Source organism: Polypterus senegalus, chromosome 5, assembly GCF_016835505.1.
Source record: "Polypterus senegalus isolate Bchr_013 chromosome 5, ASM1683550v1, whole genome shotgun sequence".
NCBI lineage: Eukaryota > Metazoa > Chordata > Cladistia > Polypteriformes > Polypteridae > Polypterus > Polypterus senegalus.
In genome coordinates this window covers 203,250,580-203,273,653 of record NC_053158.1, presented here as the reverse complement: position 1 = coordinate 203,273,653, position 23,074 = coordinate 203,250,580, and the positions used below count along the sequence as shown (strand labels likewise).

The 23,074-nt window shown below is 42.5% G+C and overlaps 1 protein-coding gene across 1 annotated transcript in view; it reads left to right on the top strand.

Annotated features, from left to right (window-relative positions):
- The window catches only part of LOC120529938 (dynein heavy chain 5, axonemal-like), a 331,615-nt gene that overhangs the window by 113,432 nt on the left and 195,109 nt on the right, over positions 1–23,074 (top strand). The window contains exons 30-34 of the mRNA XM_039754147.1: positions 2,312–2,423; positions 13,597–13,725; positions 16,161–16,360; positions 18,352–18,505; positions 21,665–21,931. Coding sequence (XP_039610081.1) covers positions 2,312–2,423; positions 13,597–13,725; positions 16,161–16,360; positions 18,352–18,505; positions 21,665–21,931 — 862 coding nt within the window. The remainder of the gene's footprint in view (positions 1–2,311; positions 2,424–13,596; positions 13,726–16,160; positions 16,361–18,351; positions 18,506–21,664; positions 21,932–23,074) is intronic.

Genomic DNA, 23,074 nt, shown 5'->3' with positions numbered 1-23,074 from the left:
CCTTGCAATAAGGAGCCCAGGGTTTGCTTCCCGGGTCCTCCCTGCGTGGAGTTTGCATGTTCTCCCCGTGTCTGCGTGGGTTTCCTCCCACAGTCCAAAGACATGCAGGTTAAATTGTCCTTGGTGTGTATGTGCCCTGCGGTGGGCTGGCACCCTGCCCAGGGTTTGTTCCTGCCTTGTGTCCTTTGCTCAGCAGACCCCCGTGACCCTGTGTTAGGATATAGCGTGGTAGATAATGGATGGATGGATGGAAAATTAAATACTCATTAAAACAATAATATAAGTAAGAAGAAGAAAACTATTCCCCTATTTCTCATTTAAACCCTCCGGATGATATGTTCCCAATATCATTATCCATTTATTCTCTTTTTTTTAGGCGTTGCTTTTTGGACCAATCCATATTTTGTTCCAACCCAAACATAGTCTGTCTCTCAATTCATTTTTGGTTTCCCCTATATAAATGTTCCCACCATTTTTACACTGGATTGCATATATACAGTTTTTTGAATGTAGTTGAAAGCTTTGGAATATAGGAATCTCTATTGTTTTGTTTTGTATTATTTTTTTATTCAGGAAAGGAATAACCCAAGTCATTTTATTAGTTCTTTTCTTGGTGTGTGTACCAACAAATCCTCCAGGTTTGACTTTTTTCTGTATGCTCTGATTAATTTATAATCTTGTAATGGTGGATAAGTTAATTGAAAATCTCTAAAGTTTTGCCATAAAATCCTAACCGTATTTTGTGCCATTTCCGAAAATGTGAAAACTAGGGGAAGTTTATTTTGTTGATTGTGTTATATTAAATGAGCTAATCAAAGAAATGAAACCCAGAGAATCTCGTGAAATATCGCCCTAGATCCTTCCTTAATTGGTCATTTTTATCCCCTTCACTCCAACCCCATTTAAATTCCAGTCAGTCAGTTAGTCACTGCTCAAACCGCTATATCCTAACTATAGGGTCACGGGGGTCAGCTGGAGCCAATCCCAGCCAACACAGTGCACAAGCAGGAACAAACCCCGGGCAGGGTGCCAGCCCACCGCAGCATTTAAATTCCATAGCTGCCCAAATTCCCCTCCTCATCCCCTGTTCGCATGCTCCACCGTATCAGCCTGGCGAATTTCTTTCGGTCAGCAATTTCAGATTTTAGGTGTATAGCAGCAGAAGGCCACCCGCCTCACCACTACTTTTAAGTTTCGCTCTTGGAATTCTAAGCAGACACTCATTTGAAGATCTGAGGTTACGATTTAGAATATAAGGTGTCAGACATTCCGATATATAAGATGGAGCAGATTATTTAAGGTTTTGTAAACCATAAGCAGGATTTTAAAGTCAATTCTAAATGACACAGGTAACCAGTGTAGTGATGCTAAGACTGGTGTAATGTGCTCGGATTTTCTTTTCCTAGTTAGGATTCTAGCAGCTGCATTCTGCACTCATTGTAAACAATTGGTGTCTTTTTTGGGTGGTCCTGAGAGGAGTGCATTACAGTAATCTCTCCGACTGAAAACAAAAGCGTGAACTCATTTCTCAGCATCTTTCAGTGATATAAGACGTCTAACTTTTGCTATATTTCTTAAGTGAAAAAATGCGTTCCTAGTGATCTGATTAACATGTGATTTAAAATTCAGGTCAGAGTCAACAATTACCCCTAAATTCTTTACCTCCGTCTTGACTTTTAATCCTAATGCATCAAGTTTATTTCTAATAACCTCAGTTTTACACTTAGTGTGGGGGACAACAAGAATCAAGTGACTGATAGGTTCTCTGGAAGGTTGGTGTAAAACACACAATTCAGATAAATGGACAGGAGCGCACCCATGTATTGATTTAAAAACCAGCAGCAAAACGTTAAAGTCAATTCTGAAACTAACAGGCCGCCAGTGTAGGGAGGCTCAAATTGGAGGAACAGAATCAAACCTTCTTGTCCCAACCAAAAAACGAAGAGCAGCATTCTGAACCAAATGCAACCTGCGTATCAGGGATTTGCTGATCGCAGAATACGACGAGTTGCAATAATCAAGCCGAGAAAAGATTAAAGCGTGAGTAACTTTCTCAAGATTCCTAAAAGATTAAAAATGGCTTAACCTTGGCTGAAAGACGAAGCTGTCAGAAATGAATAAATCCCCTCCACTGGCTCCCTGTCTTTCTGGTACAAGTCGCTCAACTTATCAATGCTACAATCTTCACAAAACAAAGAAGATTTTACTCTGTGCATGTAAAGTACTTTGGTGTGGTGTGTGATTATTAAAACATGTTGTATTAAATTACATTTTTTTTTTCTTTTTTCTACTTGTTTTAATATTTTGCAAGAATACGTAAGCTTCCTAAAGCCCTGAAGGAGTGGCAGGCGTTCAATGACCTCAAAAAGAAGATTGACGACTTCAGTGAGACGTGTCCCTTACTGGAAATGATGGCCAGCAAGGTAACTCTGCCGGTGTTTGGTTTGGCTGGAGTTTGGGGACAATCGAGTTTTCTTTGTCAGTTGGGACAATATGGAAAAAACTAAAACAAAAAGAAGGAGTGAATTGTAAAGTCTCCATTCCCTATACCAGTGATGGCGAACCATTTAGAAACCAAGTGCCCAAACTGCAATCCAAAACCCACTTATTTATCACAAAGTGCCAACATGGCAATTTAACCTGAATACCAACCTAAAACTGAACACCAGCATAACCAAGGAGCTGGTGGTGGATTTTAGGAGGCCCAGGCCCCTCATGGACCCCGTGATCATCAGAGGTGAGTGTGCAGAGGGTACAGACCTATAAATACCTGGGAGTGCAGCTGGATGATAAATTGGACTGGACTGCCAATACTGATGCTCTGTCTGTCTGTCTATCGACTGAGCTTTTAGTTTAGAAAAGCCACTCATACATTAACGTCTTTTGTCTTAAAAGAAAAACATAATAACAGAGCTTTCAATGATACAAACAACTTTTTGTTGAAAGGTAAAAGTTTGCATTCGGTATGCTTTTGAACAATTAATGTGCTTTTTGCTGTTGTATGCATGCTGATAATTTGTCTAACCTTGGCTCATACTTTGTAAGTTTGAGAGCAACACATGCAGCACTCAGGTCATCTGTTAGTCTGTTTCTGGTGTCAGATTTGATTTAATTCAAAGCTGAAAACAGCTGCGCACAAGCATAAGATGTTCCAAACAAAGTAAGGAAAGCAATCTCAAGTGCCTTCATTGACTTAAGATTATTTGGCAGAGAATTCCACACTTTAAGGATTTCATTTTTATAACTAACTGTGCTGTCCTTTGTCATCCCTTCGATCCTCTCAAGTGTTTCACGCAGGTATTCCCTATTAAGCTTCGCCCCCAAAGCTTCCATTATATATTACGGGGTCATGGATCAGGTGTGGCGATTAGCAACTCCCGGCAATAATTACAGATGCGGACGACTCCTCACCTGTGCGCTTAAGCGAGGACTGCCCGCATCACAAAGCTCCCGGAACCGCTCCGGCCACTCTACCATAACCCTTTAAGCGCGAAAGTGCGGCAATTATCTGTTAAAACTGGCCTTTTCAATTTTGAGCTGTGGACCCGCTATATCACATCCCCTCCAACCCTACCACGGGAATCGCAGACTCAAAAGGCTGCAGTCCGTGCCGCACCCTCAAGCAGCATGTGTGCCGCCCGCCTTACCCCAGACAGGAGAGGGAGGACACGCTCCCATTGGGCTGCTGGGCAGAGGGGCGGGTGATGTGAGAAAAGTCCTCCGGCGTGCGTGAAGAGGGGGAGCAGTGAGGGGAGCAGCCCGGCCCCGCATTCCTCTGGCTTTATAGTAACGAACTCTGTGCTCGGGCGACGCGCGCGTGCCCACTGAGAGGGCTCTGAGTGCCCCCTTTGGCACGCGTGCCATAGGTTCGCCACCACTGCCCTATACTGTATTGGAAACACTACAACCACACATTATTTGATATTTTGCCATGTGAATTTAATTGCTTTATTGGTTTTTTTTTATATGATATGAGGGGGTACTCAAAAATAACCAGAATTGAAAAAAAAATTGTTTTCAGAATTTTTACTTCCTAAAACTTTAGTCTCCTTCAAAGTCCTCTCCATGTGAATGAATGCACTTGTCCCAATGGTTTTCCCGCTGGTGGAAAACATTTTTTGAATCGCCTAAGAGGAACGTCGTCCAAAACCTGCAGTGATTTTTCTTTGACTTCCTCCGTGGTACAAAAACGCTTTCCTCTGTTTTTTTTTTTTTCTAATATGCGGGATCAAGAAAAAGTCGCACGGAGCAAAGATCAGGCGAGTAGGGAAGGTGTCACACTCCAGAATGTGGCAACAACAACAACAACAACATTTATTTATATAGCACATTTTCATACAAAAAAATGTAGCTCAAAGTGCTTTACATATTAAAGAATAGAAAAATAGAAGACACAATAAATAATAAAAATAAGTCAACATTAATTAACATAGAATAAGAGTAAGGTCCAATGGCCAGGGTGGACAGAATAAACTCCAGACGGCTGGAGAAAAAAATAAAATCTGCAGGGATTGTCCCTGAGTAGAAATCTTCCTAAAAAGCCCAAACATTAAGCAACAGTACTTGTGCTATTTGATAATCTTGTGGCAGAAGTGCTGTATAGGCACCCGGATCCTTTCCTGGCAGTACTTCCGGCGGTGGTGGAAGTGCTACAGTCCAGGGCTCCAGGACTGTCCAGGTGCCTCTGTGGTGTTATGAGTCCGCAGCTCACTTAGCAAAGGCCGTGTTTTGAATAAATAATCACCGCACTCGCGGCGGCTTAGTGAGGGGGCGTGGTGGCCATAGCAAACCACAGGGCGATCTGCGGTGTGGGCGTTTCTCACCTAATGCACAGGTGAGGGACTGCCCACATCCATGATTGTTCCCGTGACTAATGTGCTGCAGCTGCTATGGCCCCTCGCTGTATAAAAGAAGCGCGAGTCGGTTGGAAGGGAGAACAGAAAGATCGAAAAAAGAACATAATGGAAAGAAAGAAGTAAAGAGGTTGCAGCAAGAAGCAGTGAAGAGAGAGAGAGAGAGAGAGAGAGAGAGAGAGAGCAAGTCGGTGCAGCAGGAAGCGAGTGAGAGCAAGCTCGCGGCAGCTAAGTAGCCAGGAGAAGAAGTGGTTGTGGTCGCTCCCGCAGAGCTTGCTTCGGAGGGCGGGAGTGACCGGAAGGCGCAGGACTCTCCGTGGAAGGTAGCGGGAGTTGGGACTTCGGATGTGGTGTTCCCTGAGTGAGAGCCTTGGTCACAGTCACTGTCAGGGGGGAGCCAACCGGAGCCAAGGATCGGTAAGGCGACTGGCAGTAGTAATAGAAGCAGATATTGTTGCAGGTCAGCTGCAGAGAGAGCCTGTGTCACTTGTTGCGAGGCTCAGATGGGTGAAGCAGGAGAGACGCTGGAGTGAAAGACACCGGGCTTGACATTGTTTTAAAGACTGCTTCCAGTTGAACGTTTTAACCTCGTTTTAAAAGGATTGTTTTTTTTTTTGTGTATTTTTAACCTCCACATTTTTTCTTTCATTGGATTACTAGCAAAATACCTGCGCTTCGCAGCGGCGAAGTACTGCATTAAAATTTTTATTAAGAAGAAAATTAAACCTTTTAAACTGAGGGAAAATATACCAATAATAATTTGTTAAGGATCTCTTTGTATACCACATTGTGAGTTCGGCCCTCTGGTTGTAATATGACCAAGCTGTGCGCTGAGCTTACTCTTGATCATGTAACATACTGTCGGCCATGTGAACAGTAATCTTGTCTCAAATCTCACAGCTTGGATTGCTGCTGTCATAATCGATTTGAGTTTCATGGTTTGTTTCAATTGTGACAGTATTTGTAGGACTTGTTGTGTTGAAGTGACATTCGGAATCTGTCAAGCGTTGTAAGCACACAACCAGTTTCATCGATAACTTCACATCCAGCTTTTGAGAGTTTAAACATTCATAAACATCAAAGTGTCCACTACTAAAATCATCACCTGTCAATCTAAGATGTTTAGGAGGCATTGGCGGTTGTCGAAAGGTGTAAAATATTTGGCCATTTCGGTACACTTGAAAGCACCAACTGAACAATTCAGCGGCAGCCATCAACTCACATGCAGAACCATAGGTGAAGGGCTTAAGCATTTCACTCTTCTAGTGCTCCTGTGTAGTCTAATTATCTCCTGTACCGTCATCAGTCCACACCTTGAACCTGTCCCAGTCATTCAATACATAAGACACAATGTTTCTCCGGATATCAAGAGTGAGCCTGATATGGCCGTGCAATATGTAACAAAGAGAATGGAAAAGGCAGGTGGTATCTCCGGGCATGGAAACCACTCGGTAAGTGACAGTTCTTTGATTGATGGTGATCACCTCGATAGACATGGTAATGGGGGTTGGAATGATAAAGGAAATGGGTACCTGAGTAATGTAAAGTAAGTGTAAAATACCTACACAATAACTATAATTGTAATAAATTAACAATAAAACAGCGTAGAAGCCGTGGATTAAACAAAAAGGCTGTAGTTATCAGCAGGGAGACATGAATCCCGTGGCGAAGCAAGGAAGGGAATGTAGAGACTGGAGTGATGAACGGCCTTATATAGGCAGGCAGCCAACAACGTGGGAGGTGTTGGGATGGGGGACCCAACGCCGCCTCACATGGTGACCAAGCTGCAGACTATGGACGTATATATGTACGTAAGTAGGATTCAGTTAGCGTTGGGAACCCGTGTACCAAATGTTTTGAAGATGGGCCCATAAGTAACACAGACTGTTGAAAAGTTCAATATGGCGGCCGACAGTGGCATCATACCACCGAAATAAGTACGTACATTGATTTCGGTTAGTGCAGGGAAGCCACCTACCAAATTTCGTGAAGATGGGGTCAGCCTTCTACCTACACGGGAAGTTTGAAAATTGGTGACGTTGGAAAGTTCAATATGGCGGCCGACAGTGGCGTCATACCATCGAAATAAGTACGTACATCGGTTTCTGTTAGCGCAGGGAAGCCGCCTACCAAATTTCGTGAAGATGGGGCCATGAATAAGAAAGTTCAACATGGCGGACGTTGTCAACTGTTATCGACCGTTACGTGTAGAATTTCGAAATGAAACCTGCTTAACTTTTGTAAGTAAGCTGTAAGGAATGAGCTGCCAAATTTCAGCTTTCTACCTACATGGGAAGTTGGAGAATTAGTGATGAGTGAGTCAGTCAGTCTTTTTATACTTTTATTAGTATAGATTTATTGAAGAATTTTGAATCACTGCACTATTTATTTGAACACTGTTTTTGATTGTCTTTTAATAAAAGCACTTTGCACATTTATACCATCCCCTTGCTATGTTGTTGCCTCTATTGCCTAGCTCATCTCAGTGACATTATTGACGGTGTTGGGTTCAAGGGCTCCCAAACAGCGAGGGGAGCATGGAGCCGAACCCGCATCGTCACAGTCCCCTGGTGGTGGCCACGGACCCCAGCAGGGTTAAGCTTCCAATCCTGTGGCCCCGATGCAAACCAGGGTGGCTGCCCTCTCGTGCTCTGGTGGAGGTATTGCTTCTCTCTGTTTTAGAGTTAAAACTTACAAGGGTTAAAGAGTAATGGCAAGAATATTAATTCAAAAACGAAAACTAAAAACATTTTAGTAAATTATCTTATTTCAATTAGTCTTTCCATCTACTTTAATAGTTTTGTTTAGTTTTAGTTTTTCATTTCGGCTTGGTCAATTATTTTATTTCAGTTTACAAAAATGTTTTTTTAATAATAGTTTCAGTTTTGATTTTAGTTTTCGTTAACTATAATAACTTTTCTAGCAACAAAACAAACTGATGATCGATGCTGGAACTTGACCACTGTGACCACAGACACACCATGTTTTCAAATGTGCACTGGGATGGCAGTACAGGCAACTCCAAACACAATTATCACAAAAATCTGGCTAATTATTGAATTTTTCTCATGTCATTGAAAAACTAACAGTCATCTAGTCTTCATCAAGTCCTAAAATTGAATTAAGGTGAATGATTATTATTTTGAAGTTTAACAGATTTGTTTTTACTTTGTGCCCTCCCCCATCATAACCTATTCTTTAGATTCGTCAAAAATTTCAATCTCCAGTGTCCGACAGATCTCGACATTTTAGGGTCCCCTGATACCAAAAACAGCGATATCTCAATGATGGGTGTGTCTGTGTGTCACAGTTTCTTTGGAGACGGTCTAGAGCTATAATGGCTGGACTGAGAAATACCAAACTCAAAACTTAAGCCTGTTATGAGAGAATTCATTTTTGAGCCAAATAGTGCAAGAGAAAGAGGCCCTCTAGAGCTGGGGTGTCGAACTCCGGGCCCGGAGGGCCTCAGTCGCTGCAGGTTTTCATTCTGACCCTTTTCCTAATCAGTGACCAGTTTTCACTGCTAATTAACTTCTTTTCCCTTCATTTTAATAGCTTTGTTTTTAAGGATTCAGTCCTCTGAATTGATTTCTTTCTTAATTAAATGGCAGCCAAATAGAAATGAGATGTGAAACGAGCCAACAGATGAGCAGCTAAACTGGGATTTCAAACTCCAACCAATTTCACTCCAACCAATCCCTTAATGAAAAGCTGATTCTTGTTGTTAATTGCACTCATTATGCTGCTCTCATCCTGCCACAGCAGACTGCTGATTTTCTGTTTTTTTTTTTTCTAAGGACACCATCTGGTGACCTGAGAGATCAACCTTGCTGAGACCATCACTTTTCTTAATTTTCAGATATTGTGTGATGGGCACAGGTTAGCTGGTCATGTGGCGGCTTGTTTTGTATCTCATTATTGTTTGGCTGCTAATTAAGGAAAAAACGACAACTAAGCGGCCTGAGTCAAGTTAATTAAAATGAAGACAAAAGAAGTTAATTAGCAGCAAAAACTGGTCACTAATGAAGAAGATGGTTAGAATGAAAACCTGCAGCCACTGCGGCCCTCCAGGCCTGGGGCCTCATGTATAACGCCGTGCGTAGAACTCGCACTATAACATGGCGTAAGCACAAAAGCCGAAATGTGCTTACGCACAGAAAAATCCAGATGCAGGAATCTGTGCGCATCCAACTTCCACGCTCTTCTGCTACATAAATCCCGATCAGTGTGAAAACTAACGCCGTGCACGCCTTTATGTAACGCCCCAACTCCTCCCAGAATTACGCCTCTTTGAATATGCAAATCAATATAAATCGCCCTTAAGTGCAGCCTTCTGTGAAAAGACAATGGGAAAAGCACTGGAAAAATATAAGAATTTCAGCGAATACCAAGTGGAGGCAAAGGAAAAACATACTATTTGTTCAAATAAACCGTGGGATTATCAACAAAATGAAGTTGATCGAGTGACATAGCGTGTTGGAGAAACTTGAAAGCTCACATTCACAAATCGCACAGTGCTGGAAATAAAAAAGAAGTCACATATCAAAGTCGCCGTGAAAAGCCGAGTTGTAGCCCACCGTCTGAGTGCCATATGAAAGTTTAAGTTTAAGAAAAAAAGGCACACGGTGGGGAAAAAGCACAAAATGTCAACTTCAATCTCGACATTTCCACTTTAATCACGTAGTTTATTTTGTCATTAAAGTAGAACATTATAAACTTCATCTTAAAATCGTTTAATTAAGCAGTTTCTCAAATCACATCGTAATTAAAGTAGCACGTTAAATGCTTTGTTTTGTATTTGATCTTCTACTATGTGATCTGTGTGTGAATCACTACTTGCTTCTTAAACCGCTCTCTTCCTCCAACTGGACACAGAGTCCATTACATTCGTGATATTACAGCTCTCTGAATAACTAAAATACTGAGATGTATACGTGATGTCATTTTCATGATGATAGGAGTTAAAGCACGTTATTAAACATGTGTTTCACTTCGATGAAATAATTTATTGCAGCAGTACTCAGGGGCGCTCTAGGCTTGTGGTGGCACTGGGCAGAGGAAGAATCGGTGGCTCCTTCGCCCGCCAATGTCAGTAAAGTAGCTTATCACAGTGGATGGCCTCGTCCGTTGCAGACACTGCATAGCCGCCTCGTGCTCATGACACAAGCATTTAACTTCTGCCGAAATTTGTCGCTGCGTTTTTAGCTGTGTTGTTATTTTCTCTTTCTGTGTTATATTCAATATATATTGGCGTAGCCGTCACTGCAGTCGCCATACAATCAGCTCTGTAATAGACGTTAAGCCATCTGTAAGCTTAGCGCAGATTCTTCAAAACGTTTAAAGAACATTGAAATATCTTCGTAGTACATGTTTAATTATTCTATCCTTCACGACACTCCCAGTGAAGAATATAGATTATTTAAATGAAGTTAAAGTTTTATCTGTATAATTTAATAAACATATTTTGCTGCATTTCACCTTAAAAATGATATCGTCATCATATGTAAATACGCGCTTTATAAAGTGGCTCAGGTTGTGAGATATTATAACTGTAGCGCAAGTTTACAGTGGGGTGATTGTACTTATAAGTCCTAACAGTTCTACAAGCTGTAATTGATTGAGTGCATTTAAAGTTCTTGGGATGAAACTGTTTGTGAACCGCGAGGTCCGTACAGGAAAGGCTTTAAAACGTTTTGCCGTGGCTGAGACAGCGTGTCCTTGATGCTGTATACCGATAATTCTCTTTCCGATCAGCTGCTGCTGTGATTCACACTCAGATACAGTGATATAAATACTCCGAGTCGTGCAGTGAGAGTAATATGGAAAAAGATGATCCGCTGTGGCAACTCCTAACGGGAGGAGCTGAAAGAAGAAAGAAGAAGAAGAAGGAGAAGAAGAAGAAGAACAGAGTAGCAACGCTAAAGCAGTTATGGTATTTAGAATAGTTTGACCATTCTGTGGACCATTATATTGTTACAAGTTAATTACAATCAGATGCGTTACACTAATAAACAATATGCGGTTAGTTTCAGTGTATTTATAAAGCCACGTCAGGAAAATAAGGTGTAATCACACAAGAACAGTACCATTGCTTTGACGCTGGGTGCCGCCAGTCTGTAAAACCGAGGAGAACTTATGCATACAAGGCATGAGGTACCGTGGAAAAGTGCGTGGCTTTATGCCAAGTGTAGGTTTTATACATCGCGATTTGAACGTGGAAAAGTTCTTACGCAACATTTCTGTGCGTACGCACCGTTTGTACATGAGGCCCCTGGAGTTTGACACCTGTGCTCTAGGGCAGGGATGTCGAATTCCAGTCCAGTTCCAATTTTCATTCTAACCATCTCCTTAATTAGTGATCAGTTCTGCTGCTAATGAACGTCATTTGCCTTTGTTTTTAATTGACTTGACTCAGACCCCTTTGTTGTTTCTTTTTCTTTAATTATCAGCCAACCAATAATGAGACACAAAACAAGCTGCCACATGACCAGCTAACCTGTGCCCATCACACAATAGCTGAAAATAAAGAAAGGTGAAAGTCTCAGTAAAACAGAAAATCATCAGTTTTGGAAATGTCTGCTGTGGCAGAATGAAAGCAGCAACCAGCCATGGAATTAAATGACGGGTTTAATTAACAGCAAGAATCAGCACCTCATTAAGAAAGTGATTGGAGTGAAATTGGCTGGAGTTTAATTGGTCATCTGTGGGCTCGTTTCACGTCTCATTTCTGTTTTGTTTGTCATTGAATCAAGAATCAATTCAGGGGACTGAATCCTTAAAAAATAGGGCTAAAGAAAAGAAGTTAATAGGCAGTGAAAACTGGTCACTTATTACGAAAAGAGTTAGAATGAAAACCTGCAGCCACTGTAGCCCTCCAGGCCTGGAGTTTGACACCCCTGCTCTAGGGGAACCCTCAAAATATCATAATTCTGCAATTAATGATGAATTCTTCTCATCAGTTGCTATCACAATGACCTATTTTATGATCAGAAAAATCAACATCAGAGCAGTGAATACAGTGGGTAAGGAAAGTATTCAGACTCCTTTCAATTTTTCACTCTTTGTTATATTGCAGCCATTTGCTAAAATCATTTAAATTCATTTTTTTCCTCATTAATTTGCACACAGCACCCCATATTGACAGACAAAAAAAGAATTTTGAAATTGTTGCAGATTTATTAAAAAGAAAACTGAAATATCACATGGTCCTAAGTATTCAGACCCTTTGCTCAGTATTTAGTAGAAGCCCCCTTTTGAGCTCATACAGCCAGGAGTCTTCTTGGGAAAGATGCAACAAGTTTTTTCACACCTGGATTTGGGGATCCTCTGCCATTCCTCCTTGCAGATCCTTTCCAGTTCTGTCAGGTTAGATGGTAAACGTTGGTGGACAGCCATTTTAGGTCTCTCCAGAGATGCTCAATTGGGTTTAAGTCAGGGCTCTGGCTGGGCCATTCAAGAACAGTCACAGAGTTGTTGTGAAGCCACTCCTTCGTTATTTTAGCTGTGTGCTTAGGGTCATTGTCTTGTTGGAAGGTAAACCTTCGGCCCAGTCTGAGGTCCTTAGCACTCTGGAGAAGGTTTTTGTCCAGGATATCCCTGTACTTGGCCGCATTCATCTTTCCCTCGATTGCAACCAGTCGTCCTGTCCCTGCAGCTGAAAAACACCCCACAGCATGATGCTGCCACCGCCATGCTTCACTGTGGGGACTGTATTGGACAAGTGATGAGCAGTGCCTGGTTGTCTCCACACATACCGCTTAGAATTCAGGCCAATAAGTTCTATCTTGGTCTCATCAGACCAGAGAATCTTATTTCTCACCATCTCAGAGTCCTTCAGGTGTCTTTTAGCAAACTCCATGTGGGCTGTCATGTGTCTTGCACTGAGGAGAGGCTTCCGACAGGCCACTCTGCCATAAAGCCCTGACTGGTGGAGGGCTGCAGTGATGGTTGACTTTCTACAACTTTCTCCCATCTCCTGACTGCATCTCTGGAGCTCAGCCAAAGTGATCTTTGGGTTCTTCTTTACCTCTCTCCCCCGGTAGCTCAGCTTGGCCAGAAGGGTTCTGGTCGTCCTAAACGTCTTCCATTTAAGGATTATGGAGGCCACTGTGCTCTTGGGAACCTTAAGTGCAGCAGAAATTTTTTGTAACCTTGGCCAGATCTGTGCCTTGCCACAATTCTGTCTCTGAGCTCTTCAGGCAGTTCCTTTGACCTCATGATTCTCATTTGCTCTGACATGCATTGTGAGCTGTAAGGTCTTATATAGACAGGTGTGTGGCTTTCCTAATCAAGTCCAATCAGTAGAATCAAACACAGCTGGACTCAAATGAAGGTGATCTCAAGGATGATCAGAAGAAATGGAAAGCACCCGAGTTAAATATATGAGTGTCACAGCAAAGGGTCTGAATACTTAGGACCAGGTGATATTTCAGTTTTTCTTTTTCAATAAATCTGCAACAATTTCAAAAATTCTTTTTTTTGTCTGTCAATATGGGGTGCTGTGTGTACATTAATGAGGGAAAAAATGAATTTAAATGATTTTAGCAAATAGCTGCAATATAACAAAGAGTGAAAAATTGAAGGGGGTCTGAATACTTTCCGTACCCACTGTAATTACTGAAATGTTAGAGGATAGTTTGGGTATCTTGGTTCGTGGGGCCTGCTGATGCTCACGTCCAAATTTAGTTTTTTTCTTTTTGTATTCAAAATGTTTTTTGCTATGTTTGTTTTGTTCTCCTGACAGGCAATGCTACCACGACACTGGGATCGGATTTCTAAAACCACTGGTTACACTTTTGAGGTGGACTCGGATCATTTCTCTCTGAAGAACCTAATGGAAGCCCCTCTTCTTAAATTCAAGGAGGACATTGAGGTATAGCAGCTTGTGGTGGAATTATCATCCTTCCTCCTCTTTATCATTTTAATGAATATGGGTTATAAAATCACACAACACAACACAACATATGCCACAACATAATATTCTCCATCCCTCTAAATACAATCAAAAGGTGACCAAAAACCGTCTGGCAGCACCGGACACAAGCATCCCTGGACAGAGCATGAATCCATCACACAGCACATTAACATACTTGCCAACATGGCATCAGCGTTTATTCTCCCAGGCACATGGCAGGGGAAAACCAGGATTACTCAGTAGAAAACTCAACTGATTAGTGACAGGAACCATCACAGGACAGACAAAGGGGTGCCATTCTGTCTTCTTTTATTTACTGAGTTTAATACATTTTTGGTATCTCCAATTGGGCTTTCTCTTTACATTTTGAATGAAGGGTGACTTAAGTCATTTATTAGTAAGTCACTATTAACATCAACGGTGGTCTTTTATGAAGTATCCCCAAACTTGGACAATGAGAACTTCACGACACAGGTTTAAACGTAATTGCACTTAAATTTCTCGGGATTTGACCCTAGAAACCCAATCAGACTAATTTCAAGCAAAAATATAAAATCCCAATAAAACCCACAAGGATAAGAGGAAAACAATCAAAATATACTGTCACACGTCAACACCTGGGGAGAATGACGGTGGCTCTGATCAGGTTAAAATGGCAGAAACGGAGTTGAATGTAACACAGCATTTGCTTCAATAGACTAGAGGAGGAGAAAGCCTCGGACACACCTCCACTCCACCCCCCAGAAGCACCGCCCCTTTTGGTTCCTTCCCTATTTAAGAGCACTGTCAACTGGAAGCCACTGTTCATTCTGAGTTCCGTTACCGATCTCCTGCAGAAATGGATATTCTGTGGTAGAACTGCTGCCTCACAGTAAGGAGATCATGGCTTTGTGTTTTCTGAGTGTTGTGATGTGGGATTTTGCATATAACTTGATAAATGTTTTGTATGCCTTTATTTGTAATTTAGGCAAACCAATGTAATTTAGAGGTATTATTTATGAATATTATCAGTAATGCATTATTTTATGTGTAACTTAACTCCTGCTTGTCTTTTTACTACATCTAATTGCCTGCAGTTATAGATATAGAAGGGAAGGTGGGGATAAGTTATATAAAATAATATCTTATAGACAGTGGTAAGTCTGTGAGATTAGGCATTCTAAGGCTACATATTAATAATACAATAGGGGAAAGTAGAGCAATATATTTATATTACTCTACCAAGATAAAACACTGGGTGATAGCACTTAAGTAGTAAGAAAGGCACTATATAAATGTAAAGAATTATTATTATTCTCTTTCTGGAGGCATAAGCCGTTATTGGGCTTTTTACTTTTTAATCTTTCCTGTGCATCTTCTTTGTCCTCTCCAGGTGTTGCACAGGACTTTTTTCTGTTCTTTGCCAACCTGGTGGTGCATTAATTTCCACAGCATTATGTGTACCCTTGGAAAAAAAGCCAAAAATGTTGGATTTTTTTATTTATTTTTTTTTTAAGTTTTTATGAGTAACAGAAATGTTAACTTAAACACAGTAGGAAAGGATTGAATCGAGTATCCACTGCTGTAATGATCCAGATCTTGTACACATCCTTCATGTGAGATGTTTTGAGACAGTCACTAACACAGAGCCTGATGTTGCAATTGGGACAGTAGAAGCTTGTATGTTGTACATTTATAATATTTCTTTGATGCTTGTACGTGAAAGGGGTCAATGTCAGTGTCTGATCTGCAGGAGTGACACCACCTATTGGGTTTTTGTAGGCTGCCACAGTGCACATTTTAGGGACATTCCTATTTCCCCTGATATAAAAGTTGGCAGTTTCTGGACTGTGAACAGTGTTTAGGAGGCTAACATCTTTTTCACCATTCTACTTGATTGCAAAGCATTTAAAATTTTGCCATGCTGAAGCTTCATAAGACAAAATCGCCAGCATATCAGGGCACATTGTCATCCCGATCACTTGATTCAACTGAAAGTTCAGTTTCAGTTTGTTCTAAAGCTGGCTTTACATTTTTTCGTTTACATGCCATTGATTTGGTTGAAGGCACCACCCCACTCATAAATATTGATGAGTTACTATAGTGTGGCAAAACACATAGAAATAATCTCATTGTTTTGCAGCATGATGTGTATCCGCTGGATGTCAGTGGAATACTGTCCTGAGTGCTGCTTGGGCTTAACAATGTACATGTGAACAATACAGCTTAACCCAAAAGACACACAGGCTTAACCATATTTACAAAGACTTCTGATTCCGAGAGACGCTCTGAGTTAATGCCAAGGAGTTCAACCCAGGTGCCAGTTCATATGTTTAAGGCTGTGTGATTATCTGTAAGTAGCACAGTATAGTCATATAAGAAAAAAATCTGATTTGCAGATCTGTGTTTTTTAGGATATCTGCATCAGTGCTGTTAAGGAGAAGGACATTGAAGCCAAGCTAAAGGGTGTCGTCAATGAATGGAGCGCACATATATTTACTTTTGCACAGTTCAAAACGAGAGGGGAGTTACTTCTGAAAGGCTCTGATACGAGCGAGAAGGTCTCCTTGATGGAGGACAGCCTGATGGTTCTAGCATCCCTCATGAGTAACAGGTACAGTCTATCTGTACATTAAATAGTACCATCTATCTATCTATCTATCTATCTATCTATCTATCTATCTATCTATCTATCTATCTATCTATCTATCTATCTATCTATCATATAGTGACTTTCTATCTATCTATCTGTCTGTCTGTCTGTCTGTTTATCATATAGTGCCTTTCAATCTATCTACCTACCTACCTACCTACCTACCTATCTCCCTCCCTGCCTGCCTGCCTGTCTGTCTGTCTGGTGTGGCCCTTTCTGACTGGGACACACCCATAGTGGAAGAACCAAAGGAGCTGACATGCATAAGGCACTACCTCCCCTGCTAGATGGCTGCCCCCCCTTGGTTGCAGTGGTGCCTTGGATTCCTACAGGGCTTCTTGAGAGTTGAAGTTAGGCACAGACCTGTTGGGTTCCATAAGTGCCGCTAGGGTTGCAGCAGGACCTGCAGAGCCCTACTACATCAGGCTTCCACCACACCGGGGAGTGCTTCTGGATCTTGCAGATGAGCCACCTGGAGTACTCCCAGGTGCAGCATAAAAGGGAATGCCTTACTTCATTCAAGCAGTCAGAGCTGGGAGGAAGAAAGGCAACACTCACTGGAAGGAGGTGGACAGAGAGAAAAAGAGGGACCATAGTATTTATTCGGTGTATTGACTATGTTAATTGTCTTCTCTTAAGTGTTGTGTGGCATGGGAAACGCTTACTGGAAGGGTTTCCCACAACTAAAAATCCTCTGATTGAATCAGACTGTTGTTGGGTCTTGTGTGTCTTGGGTTTGGGGGATCGGCAGCTATCTATCTATCTATCTATCTATCTATCTATCTATCTATCTATCTATCTATCTATCTATCTATCTATCTATCTATCTATCTATCTATCTATCTATCTATCTATCTATCTATCTATCTATCTATCTATCTATCTAATAGTGCCTTTCAATCTATCTATCTATCTATCTATCTATCTACCTACCTGCCTGCCTGCCTGTCTGTCTGTCTGGTGTGGCCCTTTCTGACTGGGACACACCCATAGTGGAAGAACCAAAGGAGCTGACATGCATAAGGCACTACCTCCCCTGCTAGATGGCTGCCCCCCCTTGGTTGCAGTGGTGCCTTGGATTCCTACAGGGCTTCTTGAGAGTTGAAGTTAGGCACAGACCTGTTGGGTTCCATAAGTGCCGCTAAGGGTTGCAGCAGGACCTGCAGAGCCCTACTACATCAGGCTTCCACCACACCGGGGAGTGCTTCTGGATCTTGCAGATGAGCCACCTGGAGTACTCCCAGGTGCAGCATAAAAGGGAATGCCTTACTTCATTCAAGCAGTCAGAGCTGGGAGGAAGAAAGGCAACACTCACTGGAAGGAGGTGGACAGAGAGAAAAGAGGGACCATAGTATTTATTCGGTGTATTGACTATGTTAATTGTCTTCTCTTAAGTGTTGTGTGGCATGGGAAACGCTTACTGGAAGGGTTTCCCACAACTAAAAATCCTCTGATTGAATCAGACTGTTGTTGGGTCTTGTGTGTCTTGGGTTTGGGGGATCGGCAGCTATCTATCTATCTATCTATCTATCTATCTATCTATCTATCTATCTATCTATCTATCTATCTATCTATCTATCTATCTATCTATCTATCTATCTATCTATCTATCTATCTATCTATCTATCTATCTATCTATCTATCTATCTATCTATCTATCTACAGTGCTTATAAAATACAGTATGTGCACCCTTAGAGGGTTTGTGTTTTATTATAACATTGAATCCCAGTGGATTAAATTTTTATTGACACTGATTAACAGAAAAAGACTCTTTGGTATCAAAGTGATAACAGGTCTCTGCAAAGTAGTTTAAATTGATTGCAAATATAAAACACACAATAACCGACCATGTAAGTAGTGCATACTAGGTACTGTACACCGGCTTTAAATTCTCTGAGCTTGTTTTACATACACCAACACCCAGAGTTAACTTGATCCTCCTTTTTCGCAGGTACAATGCACCATTTAAGCCTTTGATTCAGCAGTGGGTGCAGAAGCTGTCTAACACGACGGAGATCATTGAAAGCTGGCTAACGGTGCAGAACCTTTGGATCTACCTAGAAGCTGTATTTGTTGGCGGTGACATTGCTAAACAGCTCCCACAGGTCAGTAGAAATTCACTTCAAGCAAAATCTCAAGATATTCCATCCATCCACTTTCCAGATCTGCCAACTCAAATTTAAGGCTGCATGGTGTGAGAGGCTTTCCCAGCTACATTGGGCACAAAGCCATAACCAAGCCGCTGCAGTGCTTCTTCAAAATAAAAAATACATGAGTAAGCCATAAAAAAATCCAGTGCACATCATGGAGGATAAAAGCAACAATTCAAAAATCCAAATAAAACATTTCCGGCATCGATTTATTTCTGAGCCAGCCCAGCACATCTTTCATTCCACATTTCCCAGTGGGTCTTCTGACTGATGGCGATGCCAAGCTGTGACCACCTCTCCTGACTCCTACCACTAAACCTATCTCGACTGGCATCCTCCAAGATGTGCACAGCCAGACCTTCTTCATCCCTGGGTGGTTCATTCCATGTCTCCGCTCCTACATTGTTCAATGGAGACACACCTCTTGGAGTACTCGCTATTCAGTTCGCTTCACTCTGCTCGTGGGGCCCAGTCACCCTGTCTCCTCTCCTCTGTGCTCGCTGCTGCTGTTGTCTGGTTTCCTCATGACCTTTCAGCTGTCCTCTGGACTTAACTCTTTTGTCTGTGGTAGAAAATTAAATTTGGAGATACATTAAAGAAATAATGTTGTCCTCAACTAAGACCTCTTTGAGTCAGAAACCAGGCAGGAGGAAGCTTGTCTCTTCTACTTCTTCTTCATCTTCTTTCATCTGTTTCTGTTAGGGGTCATCACAGCAGATCATCTTCTTCCATATCTTCCTGTCCTCGTCATCTTGTTCTGTTACACGCATCACCTTCAGGTCCTCTCTCACCACATCCATCAACCTAATATTAGGCCTTCTTCTTTACCTCTTTCCTGGCAACTCTATCTTTAACATCCTTTTCCCAAGGATGCATGTGTCTGCACGTGTCCAAACCAACGCTGTACCTTTTATTTTATCTCCAGCAAATGCTGAAGTGGGAGCACCCTGTACAACAAACTACTTAGGGACAGCAAGTGGTCAACGATTAAGAGCAGAGGTCTATATTTATGGACAGCCAGATTTACATAGCAATGCTGAATTAATGTATGCACATTATCTGACATTTACTCTGATTGGTTCGTTGGGCTTACACACTGTAAGATAAGGAGCTATAAAGCACATTATCTTACACTGGCGTAGTCGGCAGAATTCCGGTCCGTCTGTTTGGGTCGGAAACCTGCAGTAAATTTGTGTAAGGACCCGGCACAGCAGCGTGAGGCACGTGCGCAGTACGGCCGCGCAGAAGGTGCGACCCTGCGAAAGCGCACCAAAATGCGCACACGCAGCAAGGAAGCCGCGGATTAATCCCAGGAACCCCAAAGGACGCTGCGCTGATGGGAAAGAAATGGTCCGGGCGGATTCAAAAGTCGACCACCCTCCGCCACCGCGGGTTGCAGCAGGAGGCAGGTGACGGATTTCAAGAATGTTACTCAGCTTTTTCGTCGACCTGCCTTCTAGACGCCAAGGGGCGAGATACCCGTTGGTGGCCTGAGGACATACTTCCATGGCGAGTCGGCTGAGTGAGCTCCGGGAAGAGTGAGGCCGACCTGAGTATTTTCTTCGGCCTCGGATATCCTGCGGAGGACAGAGTCCCAGACGATCACCCCGACACAGTGGTTCCAGCGGAGGAGCAGAAAAGCCTCCCCTTGGCAGGTAAGGGGGTGGGAGACGTGTGCCAATCCCCCATCGAGACAGGCGCCAAGACGGGGATGGCGAATGTCCACCCCGACCCCGAGAGACACCTGGAGGGGCCACTGTGTGGAATGCAGATTGTGGGTGGCTCATGGTCAGAGTCGGATGGAGGAGGACAAGGTTGCTGAGGAGGAGTGGTGGTGCCAAGGAGAAGAAAGTGCTTGTGCTCTACTGGGGAGTAATAGTGCTTGGGACTGTGTATTTCCTGTGGGGTTCATGGGGAACATGTGCCCCACAGGTGAAGAAAAATAAAAGTCTTTGTACATTACACGTGCCTCCCGTGTCCAATTTGTCTCGGGTCAGGCGCTATATAGCGCCTTATCTTACAGCACCCATCTGATTGGTTGAAAGAATTGAGATATTTTGTGCAGAGGACAGAGCTACCTTAAACACCCCAAAATAAATATCTTGCTATGCTACATTCTTGTTCTCTTCGTATCTCTCAGGTTAAGCCTTTACCCTTGAAATGTCTGTGTATGTGACAAGTGTCTAATCTTTGCTGGGTGCTGGATGTCTGCTCATTTTATTAATCCTGTGAGAACTTCCAGTGTATGACTTCAACTTTCTCCTAGTACATTCTTGTCTTTGTTGTTCACTTGACCTTCATCTGGTTCCCTGATATGGTTGAAGACGTTTCTGACCCTTTTATACTACTTCTAAGAAAAAAACACTTTATGTGCCCCAAGTCTCAGTTTTTTTCTACAAGTCTCTTTGCATTGTCCCCCCTTTTTTCATCATGCACGCTCCCTTTATAGCACCGATTGGGTACAGGTGCTGTCATAACCTGCTCAAAGATGTAAATGAAGCACCTGACTAATCCGTAGTCATTTACACGTAAATATGCGATCAGCCAAGCGCCCCAATCAACCTCAGAGTAGCGCATGCACAGCCTGCACCCTCTGGGACTCCCTATTATTTCTCTCTGTTATAAAAAAAAAATCTTGGAAAGCTTGGAAGGAGACGAGACGTGATCTTCTCGGAAGACAATTTGATGTCCCACGAGAGACACTATAACGTCCCGTGAAACAAGGAAGTGAGACAAAAGAACAGCTGCTGTACAGGCTTTTAAAATGATAATGAAAATGACACGCAGAACATGCAGCTCGGCAGCAGCAGCAAGCCAGCAGCTGATCTGACCACATCTCCTTAGCGTTCAGCCCCCCAACTCTTCACAACGCAAGCGGCAGGAGTGTAGTGCGCCCTGGGGTGGGCGAGCGAAGCTAGCAAGGGGGCAAAGCCCCCTAGTATTTCAAATAAACAACACCATGAACATCTCTCATCATTGGACTTGATTTGCTTTCCAGTGCCCCAGTGTCATTTTTTTTTAATTCTTCTCGATTTTGATGGTTGCAAACAAAATGTAACCCTGCCAAAGGTCTTGATTTTGTTCAAAAATTCTTTTTTTATTTCTGTCTTTTAGGAAGCAAAAATATTCCAGAATATTGACAAGTCCTGGCAGAAAATAATCCAGAGAGCACATGAGACCCCCAACATTGTCCAGTGCTGTGTGGGTGATGAGACTCTCGCCCATCTCCTGCCCAATCTGCTTGAGCAACTAGAGATGTGCCAGAAATCGCTGACTGGCTACCTGGAGAAGAAGAGGCTCGTGTTTCCCAGATTTTTCTTTGTATCGGATCCTGCTCTTCTGGAAATCCTCGGTCAGGCTTCTGACTCTCACACCATTCAGGTCAGAAATAAAATGTTTCTGTGTACAAAAATAAGCGTGGTGACGACTGGCTGTATGAGTGAAGTTTCATTGCTTTCCGCCATGTGTTTCCACTATTCTTTCATGTTCAAATATCTATAAGAAAACAAAATGGGATGTTTGCAGTTGTATAACAATAGGCAGTCCTTCTTCTTCTTCTTTAAAGTAAAGTGCCTTTCACTCCAGAACTCCCCATTTTTCAGCTTGGACATTAATCTCTGTTGGTGTTCAGTATCTGCTTATTTTAACATAACATTCACAGACCTCCTTAATATAGTCTGTGGTCACTTGGGGGGCACAGTCTATTCTGGCAGGAGTGGGTACAAGACAGCAAATAGTCCTGGACAGGTTGCTAGTTGAGCTCAAGGGTCTTCTTGAATTAAAACCACCTTCCTGATATTGTGTTGGTCTCCCTCCTGTTGCCAAAACAGCTTTGACCCATCATGGCATGGACTCCATAAGTCCTCTTTGGGTTGCCCTGTGGTATCTGCACCAAGACATTAGCAGCAGAATCCTTTTAGTCCTATAAGATGCGTGGTTGGGCCTCCATAGATCTCACTTCTTATCCCAGCACATCCCACAGATGCTCAATCGGATTGAGATCTGGGGAGTTTGGAGGCCAAGACAACACCATGAACTCTTTGTCATGCTCCTCAAAACTTTCCTAAACACTTTTTGCAGTGTGGCAGGGCACACTGTCCAGGTAAAAGAGGCCACTGTCATCCGGGAATACTATTGCCATGAAGAGGTGGTCTGCAACAATCATTAGGTTACATGGTTATGTATCAAAATGACATTCACGTGAATGCCTGGATCCAAGGCTTTCAGACAGAACTTTCCCAACTCCAGTCCTGGAGGGTCGCAGTGGCTGCAGGTTTTCATTCTAACCATCTTCTTAATTAGTGACCAGTTTTTTCTGCTAATTAACTTCTTTTGTTTTAGGACAAAAGGACCCCTAAGTTGTTTCTTTTTCATTAATTAGCATCCGAACAACCATGAGAAACAAAGTCAGCCAACTCAATTTATTTAGACATGTAGATCTTGTCAAGATGACCGGCTGACGTTCAAGCTGAGCATCAGAATTAGGAACAAAGGGGATTGAAGTAACTTTGAATGTGGCATGAT